Source organism: Mchenga conophoros, linkage group LG10 (assembly GCF_057382185.1).
Source record: "Mchenga conophoros isolate Kocher_MC1m ecotype Shallow Benthic linkage group LG10, M_conophoros_male_GT1.1, whole genome shotgun sequence".
NCBI classification, from domain to species: Eukaryota; Metazoa; Chordata; class Actinopteri; order Cichliformes; family Cichlidae; genus Mchenga; species Mchenga conophoros.
The window spans coordinates 34516977-34535616 of NC_140535.1; the positions used below are offsets into that span (position 1 = coordinate 34516977).

General features: G+C 39.9%; 1 protein-coding gene and 2 non-coding genes across 3 annotated transcripts; 2 read left to right on the forward strand and 1 right to left on the reverse strand.

The window, feature by feature from the left end:
• The first annotated feature begins 124 nt into the window (after positions 1-124).
• On the forward strand, positions 125-197 carry trnav-cac (transfer RNA valine (anticodon CAC)). Its single transcript has one exon. It is a non-coding gene; the product is annotated as a tRNA-Val (tRNA).
• Positions 198-1505: 1308 nt separating this feature from the next.
• Positions 1506-1578, reverse strand: trnav-aac (transfer RNA valine (anticodon AAC)). The gene has a single exon. It is a non-coding gene; the product is annotated as a tRNA-Val (tRNA).
• Positions 1579-9797: 8219 nt separating this feature from the next.
• LOC146566288 (complement C1q-like protein 2) lies at positions 9798-18437 on the forward strand. The gene is made up of 6 exons (XM_085287873.1): positions 9798-9842; positions 9932-9970; positions 10042-10117; positions 16834-16905; positions 17676-17807; positions 17910-18437. The coding sequence occupies exons 1-6, from the start codon at positions 9798-9800 to the stop codon at positions 18191-18193; spliced, it is 648 nt and encodes a 215-aa protein (XP_085143999.1). The 3' UTR covers positions 18194-18437.
• Positions 18438-18640: the final 203 nt, after the last annotated feature.

An 18640-nucleotide genomic window follows, 5' to 3' on the forward strand; every position in this document is an offset into this window, starting at 1 on the left:
AAGAAAGGTCTCGCACTTTGGACTTTAGATCGTTTAATTTTACTACTATAGAAATGACTGCAGTTAACGTTGTTTCTTTCTTGGTAATACATATTTTTGGCTACGTCGCCAGCTTACACTAGCAGTTTCCGTAGTGTAGTGGTTATCACGTTCGCCTCACACGCGAAAGGTCCCCGGTTCGAAACCGGGCGGAAACATCTTTTTTTATTGTTTTTCTTTTTTATTCTAGATTTTTTCCTCATATTCAAAAATATCATACATATGTAGGTTATAAAAAACTAAATAGGATGTACCGACATGTTTCACAAGAAAAACACATCAGTGTGATGTCCACGAATTACTTTAATTTTGATCACACAGCAAGAAACAGCGCCCCCACAAACACGCGTGTGGCCACAAATATATTACACCGGTACTAACAACGTTGAAAGGTTTAGTACATAAGCAGCGAGGTAGTATTTAATAAATAAGGTTATACAGTTTCACATTGGTCTTCCTATGACCTTTCATCATCATCATCATCTTTATTTATGAAGCACTGTAAAACAACCACAGCTGACACAAAGTGCTGTACATTGGAACTAAATAATAAAATTACATATGATATAAATAAAAGAAAAAAATAAATAAAAGTAACATATTTAATTTGTTAGTTAATAATTAATTTAATTACAAGATAAACTAAGTCTCAGTGAGGCCAATAGCCAAAGAATAAAAATAGGTTTTAAGATGCGTTTTAAATAAGTGAAGAGGCCTCTCTAACGTGGAAGGACAAGTTATTCCATAATTTAGGAGCGACGATAGTAAAGGCCCCATGGCCTCTGAGCTTCCTCCTGGATCTCATTACTTCCAGAAGAAGATGGTCAGCTGACCTAAGAGACCGACAGGGTGTGTAGGCACGACGAAGCTCAGAGAGGTAAGGCGGAGCAAGATTGTTAAAACATTTAAAAACAAACATAAGAATTTTAAAATTAACTCTAAAAGGCACAGACAGCCAGTGCAGGGAGGCCAGGACAGGGTTGCTCTCTTTTACGAGAGCATATAACCATAGCAGTGTACAGTTACAGCAGATGGGAAGAAATTAAAGCATAGATCGCTGTTTCGAGGTGCTGCCTAGAAAGAACCAACTTCGCTCTTGCCAGTCACCTTAAATGATAAAAACCGAACTTCACCACTGCTCTAATTTGTCTGTCCAACTTAAAATCGAGGTCAGTAACAACAGGTTTAAAAAAACACACTTCCAAGGGTAACAAATCCACAGACGTGGACTCACGTAGACCGACACCTCTGTTTTTTTTTCATGCATATTTAAAAAGTTTAATGTCATCTCGACATGTCAAGATGACATAATACATAATTGTATTATACATAACCTGTCACTACATATTAAATAAATATATTATTTTATTGAGTATATCATCATTTTGTCGTCATTTTATAAATATAGCCTTTTCACACATCACATAATACAGTGTTTTATAAAAAACGCGTCTTCTAGCAATAAGTGTTTCCGCCCGGTTTCGAACCGGGGACCTTTCGCGTGTTAGGCGAACGTGATAACCACTACACTACGGAAACGCCTGATGCTGAACGACCTAATGGAAAATTATGGCGCTGTTTCCACACTTTGTGGCTCTCGCGGGCTGCCAAACCGAAATGTATCAACATTGTTTTCACAAAAACTCAGTGCATATAAGCATACTCAACGTTTTCAAAGGCAGCTTAATGTTTATTATATTCTATAATACCCACTAACTCCTGTAAACTCTTAATATGCATTTTTATTTATTTATTGGTGCTATTTTTAAAATTCACACCATCATTTAAATTTGGATACCCAAATTAAATGTTTAGCTGCTAGTAAAAAACTACTCAAACAAGTGCTGAGATCATTTCTATGGTCCAATCATTTTCTGCCTTCTCCAAGATAATCAGCCTTTACTGCATGCTTTACATCTCACTGGTCTTCTGTCTTTCAGACACTCAGCCATGCAACCCACCTCCCCACTCTGGTGTGTGGAATGACCAGGGTGATGAGCTCCAAGCCTCCATCTTCATCGAGACTCTGCAGGGTCCTCTCCTAACTGCTTCGATGGCTGGGATTGTTTCTTCTATAATGGGTCATCTGAGTTAATTGCTAGATGGTTTAATTTATTTCTGTATTTTAATAAATCATGGGCAGTTTTTCCACATGATCCCTCCTTATTTAACTATTTTGTAGATAATCTAATTAAAAAATATCAAAGAAGGGCAACAAGGTGATAAGAATACAATTTTAACTGCAAGCATGCATTCAGTGAGAAAAATGAAGCTCCAAATCACTGATGACAAACAGTTATTAACAAGGAAAACTGCTTAATACCCGAGGGATCACTTTAAAGTAACAAACAGAAACACAAGGACTGTAGTCACATGTCCAGGGCAAGATCCTGATCTCTGAGCTGTTCTCCCGAGTGTGAATATTAAATATAAAACACTATAAACACACCTTTGTTTTAAAAGACCTTCCCCCAACACATCCTTCAACCACGCACACACATTTTTTGTTTTCAAACTCCATTGCAGTTTATTCCACACCTCAAAACTTGTGTAAGCGATTAAACAAATAAAAGTTAACTGCAATGAATTACACTTTGCAATTATATAAACCACTAACTCTTTTGAATAACAGCAACCAGGCTGTCTCAATGCGGTGTGTGAGTGTGCACGGCAAGTCTGCATGTGTGACTGCGCACGCGCACACATTGCACTGGGACAGCCTGGTTGCATCATATTCAAAATTTTTAAAAAAATCATCCTTAGTAGTTGACGTCTAACTTTCAACACATTCCACGTCTGGTCCAAGTTTCATAGATGTCTACTCTAATATTCCACATAAAGTAAAGGACAAGTCTGCTTAAATTTAACAAATTTCAAGGAGTGTAAGAACATCATATAAAAAATATATTAAAAAACATCTGTGATCGCTGACATGAATTTCTCAACAGATTTCCTCAACAGATGCATGTGTCAGGATCTGTGTCCTGTTTAGCCTGAGAAAGTGTCCTTTAGTGTCACGGTTCTGGGTCCGTTGGACCCGGTATTTTGAGTTTATTATGTTTTGGTTTATTTTTGCATTATGGATTGTTTTCTGATGTTCTGGTGCTTTGTTTATTATCATTATGGATCTGTTTCTGTTATTCTTGGTGAGGGATCAGTTCTTAGGTTTTGGGTTCTCATGTGTATTGCAGTTTCTGTTCAGTGTCTAGTCCGTCTCTCAGTGTCATGTCTGCATCTGGTTTAGTAATTCTTGTTTCTTGTTGTGAAAGTCTTTGTCTTATGTTAGTGTGTGCAGCTTAGCTCCCCCGTCTCGTTAGCCCTGATCTCCCCCAGCTGTGTCTCCCTTCTGTGGCCCATTCCCTCATTACTACCCTGTGTATTTAAGCCCTGTGTTTTCCCATGCTCGGTGTCGCGTCGTACCCTCAGACCCTGCCTGTGTGTTCCAGTTAGTGTTGTCATGTTTTGGTTTCTGTTTTGTTGGTGCCAGCAATAAAGCTGTGGTTTTCAGTAGTGATGGGCAGATGAAGCTTCATGAAGCACTGAAGCTTTTCATCCAATTGGTTCACCCCAGCACAAAGCTTCTTGAAGCTTCATTTGCTCTAGCAGGACACCTACTGGACGTAAAAATATTAGTTGGCATGAATTTGAAGAGTGTGGCCTTTTGCACACAGCCTGTAAATGTCAACAACAAAAGGAGTGTGTAAAACATGTATATTGTAGTGATGGCAGTATACTGTGTATATTTATAGTGGCAGTATGGGAAATGATTATTTGGAAATGCTTGAAATGGAAATGATCATTTACTGTGAGGTGAGGTGTGGTTGGGGTGTGGACAGTGGTTGTGCTTTTGTAACATTGAGGTATGGACAGCTGCCTGTTCACATTTTATTCTGTAAAAACTAAATTTTCACTGCTTTTATGACCTTTTTAGTGGGGAGAACATAGCTAGGATTTAATGATTTAACAAATCTTTTGAATCCTTTGTCCTCCACAATGCTAAATGGCTGGGAGTCCTCAATCACCATGGTAACCATCTATTCATCTATTTGAGATTGTTCTCCTGAGGAAAGACAATAAAGATAAAGCACAAATATAAATATCACACACGTAACTTATAACAGTTGTATAATATTGTTATATCATTTAGTAACATTACTGCATGCTATATTATCACGACATTTGATGGCTCACCTGGGGCCTGTTCTTCGTACCTCGCTAAGTAAGTTAGCCGGATTTGACTGTTGACGATTTCGCGTGATCCTGGATCGTTCGGTTCTTCGAAGCCCATCCGGGACTTGCTGTCATAGCAACAGAGCTGTAAGCGTAAACCTGCTCGGGAGCAGGTTTACTTTATGTAAACAGGATTAGATCGCGGCCACTCAGGTATTTCCGCTTCATGTATACGAAAGCAACAGCGATATTTTACCACTGTTGTACCATAAATAAATAACATCAATGTAACTAAAGATAATGCAGCACTTGATCCTTTTATTGATGTCACACAGATACATACAGGTCATTTTCTAAAAAAGGGAAATGTACTATTAACATTCTATTACATGTATGTGATTATTACAGATGTAATTCAGATTTCAGAGTAGTAATTGCAATTTACTTCGTGTAATCAAGATGAGAGACCACGGCTATAAAAGTGAAGGTGGATTTGGGAAGCCTGTTGCAGCCATGTCCTGTCCGTATACGCGAGCCACCCATTGCGGAAGGTGCAAGATTGATAAGGAGAGTCCTCAGAATTCAGCTTATATTGCGGGACAGACAGGATCCTTTAGCTCAGCGCGACAGTGTGCTCATAGAGAGATATCGATATTCCCGTGAGGGTATTATTTACTTAACCAACTTGTTGACGAGGGGGTGCAGGACCACCACCTGTCTTTTTTTGCGCTGCCCCTTTTCTTGGTTGCTGTTATAAACAAACAAACAGATTATTTCAGGGTCTCTTTCCAAGAGACGAAAAGCAATATAAGTGATAAATATTACCATTCTGTAGAATATTCTTATATTTCACTTTTACTTGTTCCCATGTTCTAGTGGGTCCTGTTGTGGCTCTAATGTGAAAGGGGATATAATATAACATAATGTAATATAATTTAATGTAATATAATATTGGATAATATAGTGTGATATGATAAATCTACCCTACCACCTACTGGTGTTGGCCAGAGGGGCCGATGGCGCGATATGGCAGCCTGGCTTCTGTCAGTCTGCCCCAGGGCAGCTGTGACAGCTACCAGTGTGTGAATGTGAGAGTGACTGAATAGTGGCATTGTAAAACGCTTTGGGTGCCTTGAAGAGCGCTATATAGATCCACTCCATTATTATTGTTATTATTAAATTACTTACGAGTTTAATTTGTCAGCAACTTTCTGCCAGCCCTCTCTCCTTGCTTTTGCAGCCTTTGCAGTGTTCCCTTGCGTTTTAATTAAACTCTGAAACTCCTAAAATCCCTCACTCAAGAGTTCTTGCTCTGCTGCCGAAAAATACCGAGCGCGCTCCTTCGACATTTTCGCCGACCAATCAAAGGGTTGCCGATCAATGTTTCTACTATCGATGCGTAGCCCCTGTTGGGCCACCCAGTGATCTCACATTACTTCATCCAGCTATACTAATCGTCAACAACAGGTGTGTTCGGGGAACCGGAATAGCGAGCTCAGAGTTAGCGCGATGATTTGATCTTGGATGTAGTAAGCGACGTACGAAGAACGGGCCCCTGGTCTTGCTCCACAATCGGTGTCCCCCTTATTCTCATGCAAAGCTCTGTAGTGCCTGAGCATGGATGAGGTGTTGTTGTTATATCCCAGCTCCCTGGCACATAGCAAACACTTCACCTTGTACAAAAGTAAAGCCGCGTAACATAAATTGTATTGCACCATCAGTGTTATGAAAATACATCTTCTGTAGAAATTTGCATACCTTGTTGGGAGGAATAAGATCAAAATGTTCCCACACAGGGGAGGACATCCTCCTCTTCTTAGCTGGCTCCATTCTCTCCTGACTTTCTCTCCTCACTCTTATAAACCTCCAAACTGTCTCCAAACTCTCACTAACCGCAGCTCTCCATCAAACACCCACATTTTTGAATGAAGTCTGAGGGTTTATATTGCTGTCATGGCTCGCGGCAAAGTTCGAACCACTTCATGAACCAGTCACGTGGTACAGCCGGGCAGCGAGGCTTCGGACGTCATCATTTTCAGCTCCTCCCATAAATGAAGCAAGCCTCGATACGAGGTGCCACTTCTGCCACCCGTCCATCGTGTATCCAGCAGGGAATGTCCCTCCAAGACACTCGGCCTCTCCCAAACCCAGGCTTCTCGTCGAGAAGAGAGTTTCAATTGCATTAAGGGACCAGTTGATCAAATCCAGTTCTTCTTCTTTAGGTTTTAGATAACAAGAGTGAGAATGAGAGGCTCTCTCAGGGTTACAGTTAGATGAGACTAGAGAAGGACATAGAAGCAGCAAGCAGGGAAGGAGGGGGTGAAAGATGCATCTGCCTCCTCCGAGAGCCAAAGCAGAAACAGAACCAAAAGATTATTAAAATAAAACAGAAATATATACCTGTACCTGAGTCTGTCCAGTCTCCAGTGTGGATCCTTCAGTCCAGCCTAGAGCAGTTCCACTCCTGAGTCTACTGGACCAAGCTAAGGTCCAGCTCCAGCAGATGGGAAGGGTTAAAATTCAGAGCTGATGCCAGAGAAGCACATCCTTCCTCAGTAATCAGCCTGCAAACACATCAAGCAACATAAATAAACAGACCTTTGTAAATGGACTGGAACTTATAGCACACCTCTATGAATATCTGATTCATAGGAGATCAAGTTGCCTTTCTGCAGCTGCCCAAAAGCCAGTTTTCCTGCTCTCTGGACTCCAATGTGAATCTGCCTCAGCTTCTCTGTCATGCTTTACCTTCATCACTTTGGCCTGAGCCATGAGGAAGTAAATGTATATTTCAGTCAGTGCCTTTGGCAGCTGTCCCCTCTCTATAGTATTTAATACATCCCCCAGAACTGCTGCAGAACAGTGAGATGTGGCACATGATGTGGAGGCTTCGTGACATCCTAATGTGGGAGAAAAGCTCTGCTGGCCTGCTCGTCATCTCTGAATCTCTTCCTGATGTAGTCCTCCTTCTGGGTGTCAGTGAACCCCCTGATCTCTGTGTTAGCACTGTTTTCCCAATGCCATCCCTATTCTGACTGGTTTATCTCTTCCAGGTGAGCCTTTAGAGATGTCTTCTTGTATGATTGTTGTTTCTGGTCTGTCTGGTTTCCTGGATGCTGTTTCAATGTGTCTGACCTCTTGTTCATCATTGACCTTTGATGTCTCTCCCTGTGTGATGTTGAGATCTGTGTACATCTGATTCAGACGGGCTGGATTTCCTGCTTTAGCAATCCCCTCAAACAAATGCTGGAATGTCTTCTTCAGCCTAGATTTAAGTTTGCTATTACAAACTGCTGCAGAAGTTTCGAAAAAGAAAAAAAATATAAAAGCAAAGAGTATCAAGTGTTTTAATAATACACACAGGGTGACTGTTTGTGGTCTTTCTTAAAAGAAAGAGTGTTTTAATTATGTTGGTCCATATCTTGAGACATTAGAAAGTGTTTCAAGAAATAGTCTTACTGTACTGCAGATGGTCACCCAGCTCCTCCTGCTTCATTCTCCTCAGGAACTGCACTGCGATCTTCAGAAATGACTGTCTGTTGCTCCTCTGCTCTTCGTCCTCACCCTGCAAACCATCCTCACTCAGACCCTCTGAGCATTCTGGCTCACCTGGACTCTTCTTCAGCTCATTTTTTACAAAAGTGAAGATGCCGTTCTCTAGCAGCTGCAACAGAATACTATACGAATGAACCACTCAAACTGGAACTGTGGAACATCATAGCCATGTAAGAGCTCCTTTCCCCAAATTTGAAGGCTGGGTCTGGTGTACACTTCGCGGTCCCATATATCCCACAATTCATAGCGCGGCGGTGGGTGTGGATGTTTTTGTTGGGAAAAAACGACGGATGCCTGAAGCAGGGCGGCCAAAGAGTAAACTTTTGAAAGTACTGAATATTATGTCACTTATTTATGTGCAAATGTTTAATAACGAAGAACATTAAAGCATTACTGTTGGTCACATGTCGGCAAAGTTATGTGACATTAGCGATGTTTGTACTAACTTGGTTTTAAAGCTTTTACTTTAAAATATACGCCGTTCAATAGTTGACTTTAATCTTACAGAGAATGTGATGTTTTATGGATAATTAACGTCAGTCATATATCCACAAACACAACAAGCTGAAAGTCAGTGATGCTGCTCGGTTTGCAGTCCTGAATATCACGGCACAAGCAGGATCCACTGCACTGTTAATGTGAGCTATGTTATAGAGATTGAAAATGTGACGTCATTCAGGGGCAAAACAGCAAAGGATTCTGGGAACGAGAGGCAAGCGGTACTAGCGCACGCAGGCTTTCACATGAAAACAGTCACACAGTGATAAAAAAGAAACACAAAAATGTCAAGAAGCCGTTGTATTATTAACTGCAGTAGCCGGTCGCATGACAGCCACGGGAAGCCGACGGGTAAAGAGATCGGTTGTTATCGGATTACGTCGTTGAAGAGAAATTGTTCGAGCCATGTTTCCGAAGTAACAAAGAGGCGACGGATGGCCTGGATTGCAGCCATTCAAAGATCAAATATAACATCCCAGAACACTCCAGCTAACATCATAGTCTGCTCCAAGCATTTCCACAAAGGTCAGTCTGCTGTTGTAGTTATTACGTAATTTATCATAACATAATTGTTGATGTAGGTTAAAAATAAGTCTTATATTGATTTGAATTGAATTCGTTGCGCTATGCTGCTTTATTCACTGTGGCTTTGCAGGCTAATGTTTGCCAATTTTTTTTGATGTGTTTTATAGAAAAACAGCCTACACAATGCTGGAATGCAATCCAGACTGTGCCCCCTCTATCAGCCTGGGTCAGACCGAGTTTAAAGATGTGAGTGAAGTTGGCCCCCCCACCTTCTTCAAATCCAACAAAAGTGGTATCAAACGTTTGTGCTGGTTTGTGCTGCAGAAATTTTTGTTTGTGCTGCTATCATTTTAAAGATATTAATAAAAATTTCTAGAGGTCATCAGAGGTCAACCAGCCCCCCCACATTACCCAAATCAAACAAAATTGATGTCAAACGTTTGTGCTACGTTTGTGCTGGTTTGTACTGCAAATTTTTTTGTTTGTGCTGCTATCATTTTAAAATTTTTAATAAAATAACGTCTTGATGCGTGCTTAATCATCCAGGTAAGTAAATCCCAAAAGGTTGATTCTGTTCATCTGGACATTTTCAGTTGGAGAAACGTTTCGTCACTCATCCAAGTGACTTCTTCAGTCTCAGCTGACTGCAGGTTTCTCCAACCTTATAAACAGTACATTTGCATAGTGAAGGAAACTAGCGCCACTGAATGAACAATGTGCTGGGGGGTTAATTCCATGATTGTTAGTATGCAAATTCTTATGACCATTGATCAATGACAACTAATCAAAGCCTACTGATCAATGGCCATGAGTACCATTCACAGAAAGTGGGGAATGGCTACAATCACAGCATTGTAGGATGGCGAAAGATGTACCCTTGGGCCCCCCTTCTCGATTCAGAGATGGTCAGCATCCTGACAGCCCAATGGACGAAGCTGTCTCTCAGTCTGCTGGTTCTGGCTCTTCAGTATCCTTCCTGATGGCAGCAAACTGAAGACGCTGTTGAAGGGATGAGTGGAGTCACCTGTAATGGAGAGGACCTTCCAGATAGGCAGGTGCAGTAGATCTCCTGGGGAGGGAGGCAAGAGAGGTCCCCACAATGCTCTCGGCTGCTCTCACTACCCGTTGTCATTTTTTCCTGCAGAACCCAGTGCAGGAGTCATACCACACAGTGATGCAGCTGGTGAGGATACTCTCAACTGTGCCTCTGTAAAAGGTGCTCATAATGGGGGTTGAATCTCTTGTGCTTCTCAGTTTGCAGAGGAAGTAGAGTCGCTGTTGGTCTTCTCCACATTCAGGGACAAGTTGTTGTTGCTGTACCACTCTGGCAGTTGGATTTGAAGAAGGTGGGGGGCCAACTTCACTCACATAGTTTAAAGCTGCTACCACAGCGAGATTTGATCGGTGAAGAGGGAGAGTGAGCTCAGAAAAAGTGATATTTTTTACTGTAACAACCACAAACATGTTTAATGATCATATTTCATAACTTTAAATGCAAATATAAATTGTCAATTTTAAAACCATATGCACAAGTTTTGCAAACAAAGTTGTTTGCATCCATTTACACCTTCAACCCTTTTTTAAATAACCATTTACAGAACAATCAGCTGTTCTTCAATAAGATGCCACAAATTATTTGTGCCACTCCAAATATTTCTGTCCACTATAAAGGAAACATCACAGCCTGATACCTGCAGGTCTGACAGCAGCAGGTGTATCACTCCTGTTTCTACCTGGAGACAGCAGTCGCCTCAATGTTCTGACACACAACACAAAACTATCCACAACACTACACACTAACTACACAAGACAGCACATTAACTACACAAGACAACACATTAACTACACACTGCAAACACGCTAAACGTCACAAATCTCTCACATCTCATGAGAGAGAGAGAGAGTGCGCTTATGTTTTTTGTTTGCTCATAAGCAGAGCGTGCTCGCTGCGCTGTCCTTAGACAGTAAACGTGACGAAACTATTGAGGAAAAAACGCAGCGTATATATTGTTTATCATGACTCTGGTTTTACGTGGCCGATCAACACAGTTTATAAACTGGTATATGTCACCTTGTTGCTTTGTCTTTAAGTGGTCATGTGATTGTCTTATCACGACTACTTTATTCTTCCTCAGTCAAACAGCAGCACTCATGCGATTGTTTCGCCCCATGAGCTCCAGGTGTTGTGCCAGAAAGTGCTCGTGATCACCGTCCGTGGGAGCGCAGCTGCTTAAAGCCGTAGCGTCTAGATTACTTACAGCTACTTCCGTGCAACTACAAGTAACGGCCGTTAGTAACGCCGTTACTTGTAACGCTATCCCTGAATACCACACATACTGGGACTTACATAACTGACCTGGTATGAAACCGATGAAACTGAATCAAATCCCCTTTGCCCTGGGTTAGAGCAAAGGTACACTAACCCTTCTATATACACCTTTAAACTCTTGAGTTTAAAGGTGTATATAGTAGTATTGTGTATATAGAAGCTGCTTATATGAAGCTGCTGCGCTGAATTTATATTTATTTGAAACTGTTCTTCTGGGAGAATATACCCACACTGTTCCAAAAAATAGTAATGTCAAAGTATTTTACTGTGTAGTTTACAGATGTGTACTGGTTTTCTAGAACATCATTACATTTACATAAGTAGACTGTGATCTGACACGTCAAATGTAAAATAACATAACATCACTGTAAATGTAATAAAACACAATTTACTTGTTTGTTAAATATATTTTGTTGTACATATGCATATTTAGATCGTAAAAATACATTCAGAAATGTCTCCCATCATGCCTTGGGACACGTGCTGCTGTTTAGATGTTCTTGTTTTATTGTTTATGGTTACGTTACTTTTAACTGTTATCTTGAATGTTGTGTTTACGCCGTGGTGCAGCGTCACTGACAGTTGTTGTTTTGTAGAGAGAGTGCTGTACCATGAGTGACTTCTGTTGTGCTGTTGTTGAACCTTGAGGCACATAGTAGCACGGCAAGTGTTTTAATAAGGAGCTCCCCCCACCAGCTTGGGGTTAAATAACAAGCTCAATCTCTCTCTGTGAGCTTCTTTGTTAAGATTTCTCTGCATGACACAGTGTAAAACATTGCACGGACACGCTGTGCTAATTATATATTTTGAAAAAGAAATGTAGAGGTAGGAATTGCAATTAATATAAATAACATGACGCTGAGCATCGGCCAATGAATGTGAACTAACAACAAGGTCGCGGGTAACGCTGCGACCATAGGAAAAAACCCTAATATGAAGGTATTTTACAGTAATGTTCTGTTCTTGTAGAATATCATTAAAGTTACGTAAATAGACTTTGACTTCACATTTTGAATGTAAATTAACGTTAAATCACTGTAATGTAATACAACATAATTGTCATGATTATTAAATGTATCTGTCTGTGCATATGCATATTTAGATTGTTAAAATACATTCACAAATGTATCATGAACTCACAAATATCTGTCCGTTATTTGAAAGATCGAATTCAAATGTAATGCTATGGAAAAGTATATAAAATGATCCCTATAAGCTTGTGTTTCATCACATAAGTATTATTATCATTGCTTGTTAGGTCGTTCGTGGCTCAAGAGTTGGCAGCTCGCCTTGCGATCAGAAGATTGCCGGTTCGCGCCCCGGCTCGGACGCTCTTCGTCGTTGTGTCCGTGGTCAGGACTCTTCACCTACCGCCTACTAGTGATGGCCAAAGGGGCAGATGTGGCAGCCTCGCCTCTGTCAGTCTGTCCCAGGGCATGCAATCAATTACTGTTCAAACCAACGGTTAACTGTATATTTCTGTACATTTACGTATTATGATTCATATTTCCACATTCAGTGACCTTGTTTATAGGTAATTTCATTGTTTGATCGCGTAAAAATGTTCCTAATTTAATGTCTAAAAGCACTTGGAAAAGGCAGAATCCCATGTCAAATTAGCGCAACAAACTCTATTTTCATTACTGGAAATAACCGTATTTTTATGGGACAGTTTTCTGTTATTTCACGGTCGTATTTTGGCGCCCAGCTGCCGGAACATTACCGTTGTTTTAAGATGTTTTTTGTAACAGTGCAGCTCAGCAGATAAAACAATAGTCAGCTGATCTCCTTCCTCTAGCACAAAGTACTCTGCAGCAGCATGGAGTTTGACGTGATAAAACCTAAATTTAAAAAAATTCATTAATTTCAGTTTTTCTAAGAATCTTTGACTTTTTGTTCTTCTTAATAAGAATTGACTAATTTGTGGTTGTGAAAGAGAAAAATCCATCAGTCTGTCAGCGCTCCAGACGTGTGATGAAATAAAGTGAGAGTGCGCTGAGAGAGCTGACCGCCTCATTGGCTGTGCAGACAGAGCGGATCACTGTCCTACAGAGAGAGAATCAAGGTACAGTTTCATACATCAATGTGACTTCAGAAATATCCAGAAGGTCAGAAACAGGAATGACCAACATTCATGGTTATGTGTTTTCTTATGAAACAGAATATTTTTTTTATCACAGGAATAATTGGAGTGTTTAACTTTAACTGATCAAGCACACACATCCATACATATGCAATAATACTAAATGCAATAATCCTTTCTGTCATCGTTGTATTTTTACTCAGTTGTATATAGTATTTGTATTTGTATTCTATTTTTATATTATTGTATATTTATTTTATTTTATTCTACTGTATATAGTATTTTATTTTATTCTATTCTGTACAGCTGTGTACTGTATTTATTCTTATTGTATTCTAATTTTTGCCTCATAACTTTTGCACTGTCCACTTCCTGCTGTGACAAAACAAATTTCCCACGTGTGGGACTAATAAAGGTTATCTTATCTTATCTTATCTTATCTTATCTTTAATACATAAGTGTTAAATTTAGAACATTATAATATTTTTTAATGGAATCATGTGCATCTAACCTACATGTTCAAATCATAAGACCCACATCTTTAGGTCAAACCTTTGATTGTGTTAAGGCCAACGGTGACTAGTCCAAACATAGGGTTAATTCAGCTTGGCACTGCTAGAGCATGCACTGGGACGTTCATCTGTACCGCCCCACATTGTGTCCAGCCCTTTCATAGCCTATACAGTAAACAAACCTGGCCTGCGGTGGATGCACCTGGGATTCTGTTTTCTCAGCTGCCAGAAGGTGAGAAAACCCCTTTCTTAGCATAGACAGTCGCCTACTTCTAGCAAGCATACCTGACTGGTGCTTGTAAGTGTAAGATTAAAAGAAAAGAGCAAGGTGCAAGTAGAATTAACAACTGATTGGGGAATAGTATTGACAAACATATTACATCAATAATTGAGATAATATTGACATTTGTAGAATTGAGAAAAAAACTTATCAGGTAAACAACAAAGACCAACAAAGAACAAAGGATGGAAAGTCACCCAGCAGGAGGAGGGGTCACTGATCCGATATAAAGGACGGTCAGATATACCCCATGCTGCTTTTTTACTGTCTGTCCTTTAGTGTGTCTTTGCTGTTTGTGCTTTAAGGCTCTACACCCCAGGGTTTGCTTCGCGTTGCTTGTTTACTTTTGCTATGTTGTCTCGCTATATTGTACTGATTAATGCTGTTTATATGACCCTGTTTAAGAAACTCTAAGAATTCTACTCTTTTCCAGAGGATCTTTTTGAGTGATTTGATTTTTAATTGGATCTGAAAAGCTGGACCCTCACTGTGTTGGTGTGATAAAGTTATCATGTTGGCTTCAAAATTTGCAATTTGACACTTTCTGGGTGAAGATTAAACAGTGTGATATAAATCTGCCCACAAGGTGGCATCATTTTGCCATTACTCAGTATGTTGAGTACTGATTCAGTACCGATTTGACGTGACTGAGTGATTTCTAAATGTTTTTCAGCTGCCAATATCCCCAATCAGAATGAACAAGTATGTGCATGTCCATCTTTTACCTACAGTCTATGGCACATGGCTAAGTGTTGTGTCATTCAGAGGGAAACAGTAAAGGCACAGACCAGAGGAGCCCGACATTTTATACACCCGGGGCTTAGCCCTAAAGGATAGTATGCATGTGGGATGGTTTGGGGGGTAGAAATGACTGAAAGATTAATTGGCTCTGTTTTGAGTTTTGTTCAAAAAAGAATGACTTCATATAGGGAAAAATATATATCACATGTGCTGGACACCTTAAACTCGTTTTTTAATTAAGCAGCGAGGCAGAACAAAGTCGGGCTGTATCAAGACACGAGGACTAAACCCCAATTCAACCAGACCCAGAACTGATCCAGAATTAAAACAGGACTACAACAGTTCAAAATCAGGACTACTGAGGACTTAACCAAGACAGAACCAGAATCAGAACTAGATGATAGCAGCACTAAAAACCATCATAGACCTGCACTACACTTGTTTTTTAATAATACCAAAGTACAATATTTAGATTGAGAAAAGTTTATATAATTATTCAGCCTTGTTGTGCAAACAAGCTGCATAACTTAATAAATATAGAATTTGAAAAATAGCAAACCTAAAAAGAAACACGAGGTACGAGATACATGAGGACCTGTGATACGGTGATACTTTTGGCAAACTACCATGTGACTAACAGGTGTGTCTCACCTGCTCTTGTTCATCTCTGTTCCTCTCTCTCTCTGTCTCTCTTTATTCTGACATTTAACTCATTCAAAAGATATTTCAATATTTATTTATCCAAAACAAAACAAGTTTACTCTAAATTGATGTTGTACAGTAAAAAAATGTTCTTGTGTTTTTCCATAAAGTGTAAATATCTGGTTTCAGCTGTGAATATACTGCTGTGTACTGAAACCCCTCTTGTTTTGCATAGAAATATACTGAACAACATACAAAGCATAATATATAAAATAACATCTACCTGAGTTTTTTCTTTGAAAGAAGCTCCTTATGTCCATTCTTGTATATCAGTGCATTACTGATTTATTTAGCCGTGGAGGGAAACAACTGAAAATATGAAATAAACACACGTAAGCTGAGACTCTCTAAAGAAACAGCATTGTTGTTGTTCGGCTTTTCATTTCGCCGTTTGTTGATTCACTTGAAGAGCGAGTAACGTAACATGGGTCAAGTGATCAGTTTGATATCAATCTTTCGTGATGCACCGTCATATTTACATTATTTGTACTGTACGAATGATTTGCTTTGGTACCTGGTGGAACTTAAGCTCTCCTCTGTCTGCCTGGCTGCGCTTCTCCAACAGCGCACTTGCAGGCAGCAGCTGCCCCGCCCCCTCGCTCAGTCGCTTAGTGCCTGAGCTCGGATCATACCAATATCAGGGTATGACGCACAGTTGTAAATTCCCACAGTGTGCACTATGTGCTTCGAATATTGTGTGTAGTTTTTGTTTTATACAGTTGTCAGCCAGACATCTAACTATGAAAAAATTACACTCCAAAAGACCCCGGGCTTCTGACAAAACAACCCGGGCTTAAGCCCAGGAAGTAAACCCATTTCACAGCCTCGCATTTCCAGCCTTCTCGGTCTTCAAAGGAGGCCGCGAAGGCCGGGTCCTCCGAAGGATGCAGCCGACGTTTTGGGACACAGTTTGTGTGTGTGTGTGTGTGTGTGTGTGTGTGTGTGTGTGTTCAACCCACTTGAACTCCTCCAAGACAGATGGGAGTAAAGCTGAAGCTGCCCTGATCTGATCTAGATTCTCGCTGCTGTTAAGCTAGCAGGGATGCCAAGCCACTGCTTCAAATGTTTTTCACTCTCTTCTTCACTCCATCGAACACAGTCACTGGTATCTCGTAGGTCAGAGCCCGTTTTGATAAATACAGTACCTAAACTTGCAGATGTTGTTCCTGTTACCAAGGGTGTGATCATAGCACTCTCCCAGGCATTTAATGGCAACTCAATGACACAAGCACAGGAAATAAACTCACAAAAAGGACAATATATATGTTTTAAATGTTATCATTGTTGTTATTTAAATTTTATTTAAATAATAACATTTTATTTTATTTAAATTTTATTTAAATAATAACATTTAATGTTATTTAAAAGCAAGTCTTGGTCACTCTCTTCTTTTCTTCAGACCATGAAGCAAAGCTGAGAGAGCTGGAGAGCAAGATGACTGAGACTGAAAAGTTGAAGCAGCAGCTACAAGGTATTATTTAAAAAAGGTTTTGGCTCTCGTTCATAGATTTGTTAAAATTGATGTGCATTTTTACAGCATGGTTATCTGCAAAGCATGTGTAACACATCTGTACTTACACCAAAGCTTTAATGTTTGGAAGTCAGGACAGTGTACGTTGCGCAGTTCACTAAATATCTGTATTCTGGAATCCAGTCCAAAGTTCAGTGAGCAATTCCAGACCAGCATGCAAAATTTTTAACGCTCCCTACTTAGCCCCAACTGAAAAAAAGACAAACAAAGGACAACTCTCCAAACGATGAACAAGAGAAAAAGAAAGAAGGCTTCTCTCTCTTACTTTGGAAGGGTAAATTTCCTAGTTAAATTTACCCTTCATTTTAATTTTCATATTTATTTCCTATTCATATTTTTTTTTCTTTAGGTCACGAGCAGTTGTCTAAGCATTTCACTGCATATCTTACTGTGTATGTGACAAATAAAATTTGAATTTGATTTGATTTGATTTGACTGCTGCAGCACTCAATGCACATTACCAGTCAAATGTGACGTTAGTTGAATGTAATATTTAAGAAACTGGGTGGTGCAGAATCACATGTTTTTAACTGTTGGTTTGTGTTTGATTGTAAAACATCTTCCCTTGAAAAGTGGGTATTTCTGTTTTGAAGAGGCTCAAAAACAATAAGTTTAAAATAACTTTGGTCATTTGAGGGCGCCTTGAGGCGACTTTTGTTGTGATTTGGCGCTATATAAATAAAATTGAATTGAATTTCTTTTTCTCCCAGTCCAGCAGGTGGCGTTCTCTGCCTCTATAAAGAGTGTAGAATCTCAAACTATTGGACCCTTTGACTCACACACTATTCTGATCTACAACAATGTGTTCACAAACGTTGGAAATGCCTACAGCCCACACACCGGTAATAACACTGAAAGTCACTTTCCTGCTCCGTGCATGTTGTTCTGAGGTTACAGGTGTTCCAACATTTTCTGTCTAACCTGCCAAATCAAATGTCCCACAGGTATTTTTGCTGCACCAGTGAGAGGAGCCTACCACTTTGAGTTTCACGTAGCTGGACCTGGAAATTCGTCACATGGTTTATGTACTGTGTTAGTAAGGAATGGGATGCATGTAGTTACAGCATGGGATCAAAAAGAGTCTACTTTTGGAAGTTCTTCTAATGGCGTGACGTTGATTTTAGAGGCTGGAGATCAGGTCTTTATGCGTCTGTGGTCACAGTATAAAATATATGACGATCAGCATCACTACTCCACTTTCAGTGGTCATATGCTTTTTGCCATGTAAAAGGGAACTGGTTCCTCGTTTTTTGGTTTTAAAACACAGCTAAAGAGTTTTTAAATAAATTGAATTAAATAATGAATTAAACTTTAAATTCAATTTCATTTATATTGTACTAAATCCCAACAATAGAAGGTGCTTGCAGCACAACTAAGGGAGGATTCAGGGTCACCTGGTCCAGCCCTAACTATATGCTTTAGCAAAAAGGAAAGTTTGAAGCCTAATCTTGAAAGTAGAGATTGTGTCTGTCTCCCGAATCCAAACTGGAAGCTGGTTCCACAGAAGAGGGGCCTGAAAACTGAAGGCTCTGCCTCCCATTCTACTTTTAAATACTCTAGGAACAACAAGTAGGCCTGCAGAGTGAGAGCGAAGTGCTCTAACAGGGTGATATGGTACTACAAGGTCATTAAGATAAGATGGGGCCTGATTATTTAAGACCTTGTATGTGAGAAG

Excerpts from the sequence above, each read along its gene's own strand:
- LOC146566288 (XM_085287873.1), top strand. The coding sequence starts at position 9,798 with ATGAGTGGAGTCACCTGTAATGGAGAGGACCTTCCAGATAGGCAG. Across the intron at positions 10,118-16,833 it reads GTTGCTGTACCACTCTGGCA|ACCATGAAGCAAAGCTGAGA; the intron begins GTTGGATTTGAA and ends TCTTTTCTTCAG. Across the intron at positions 16,906-17,675 it reads GTTGAAGCAGCAGCTACAAG|TCCAGCAGGTGGCGTTCTCT; the intron begins GTATTATTTAAA and ends TTTTTCTCCCAG.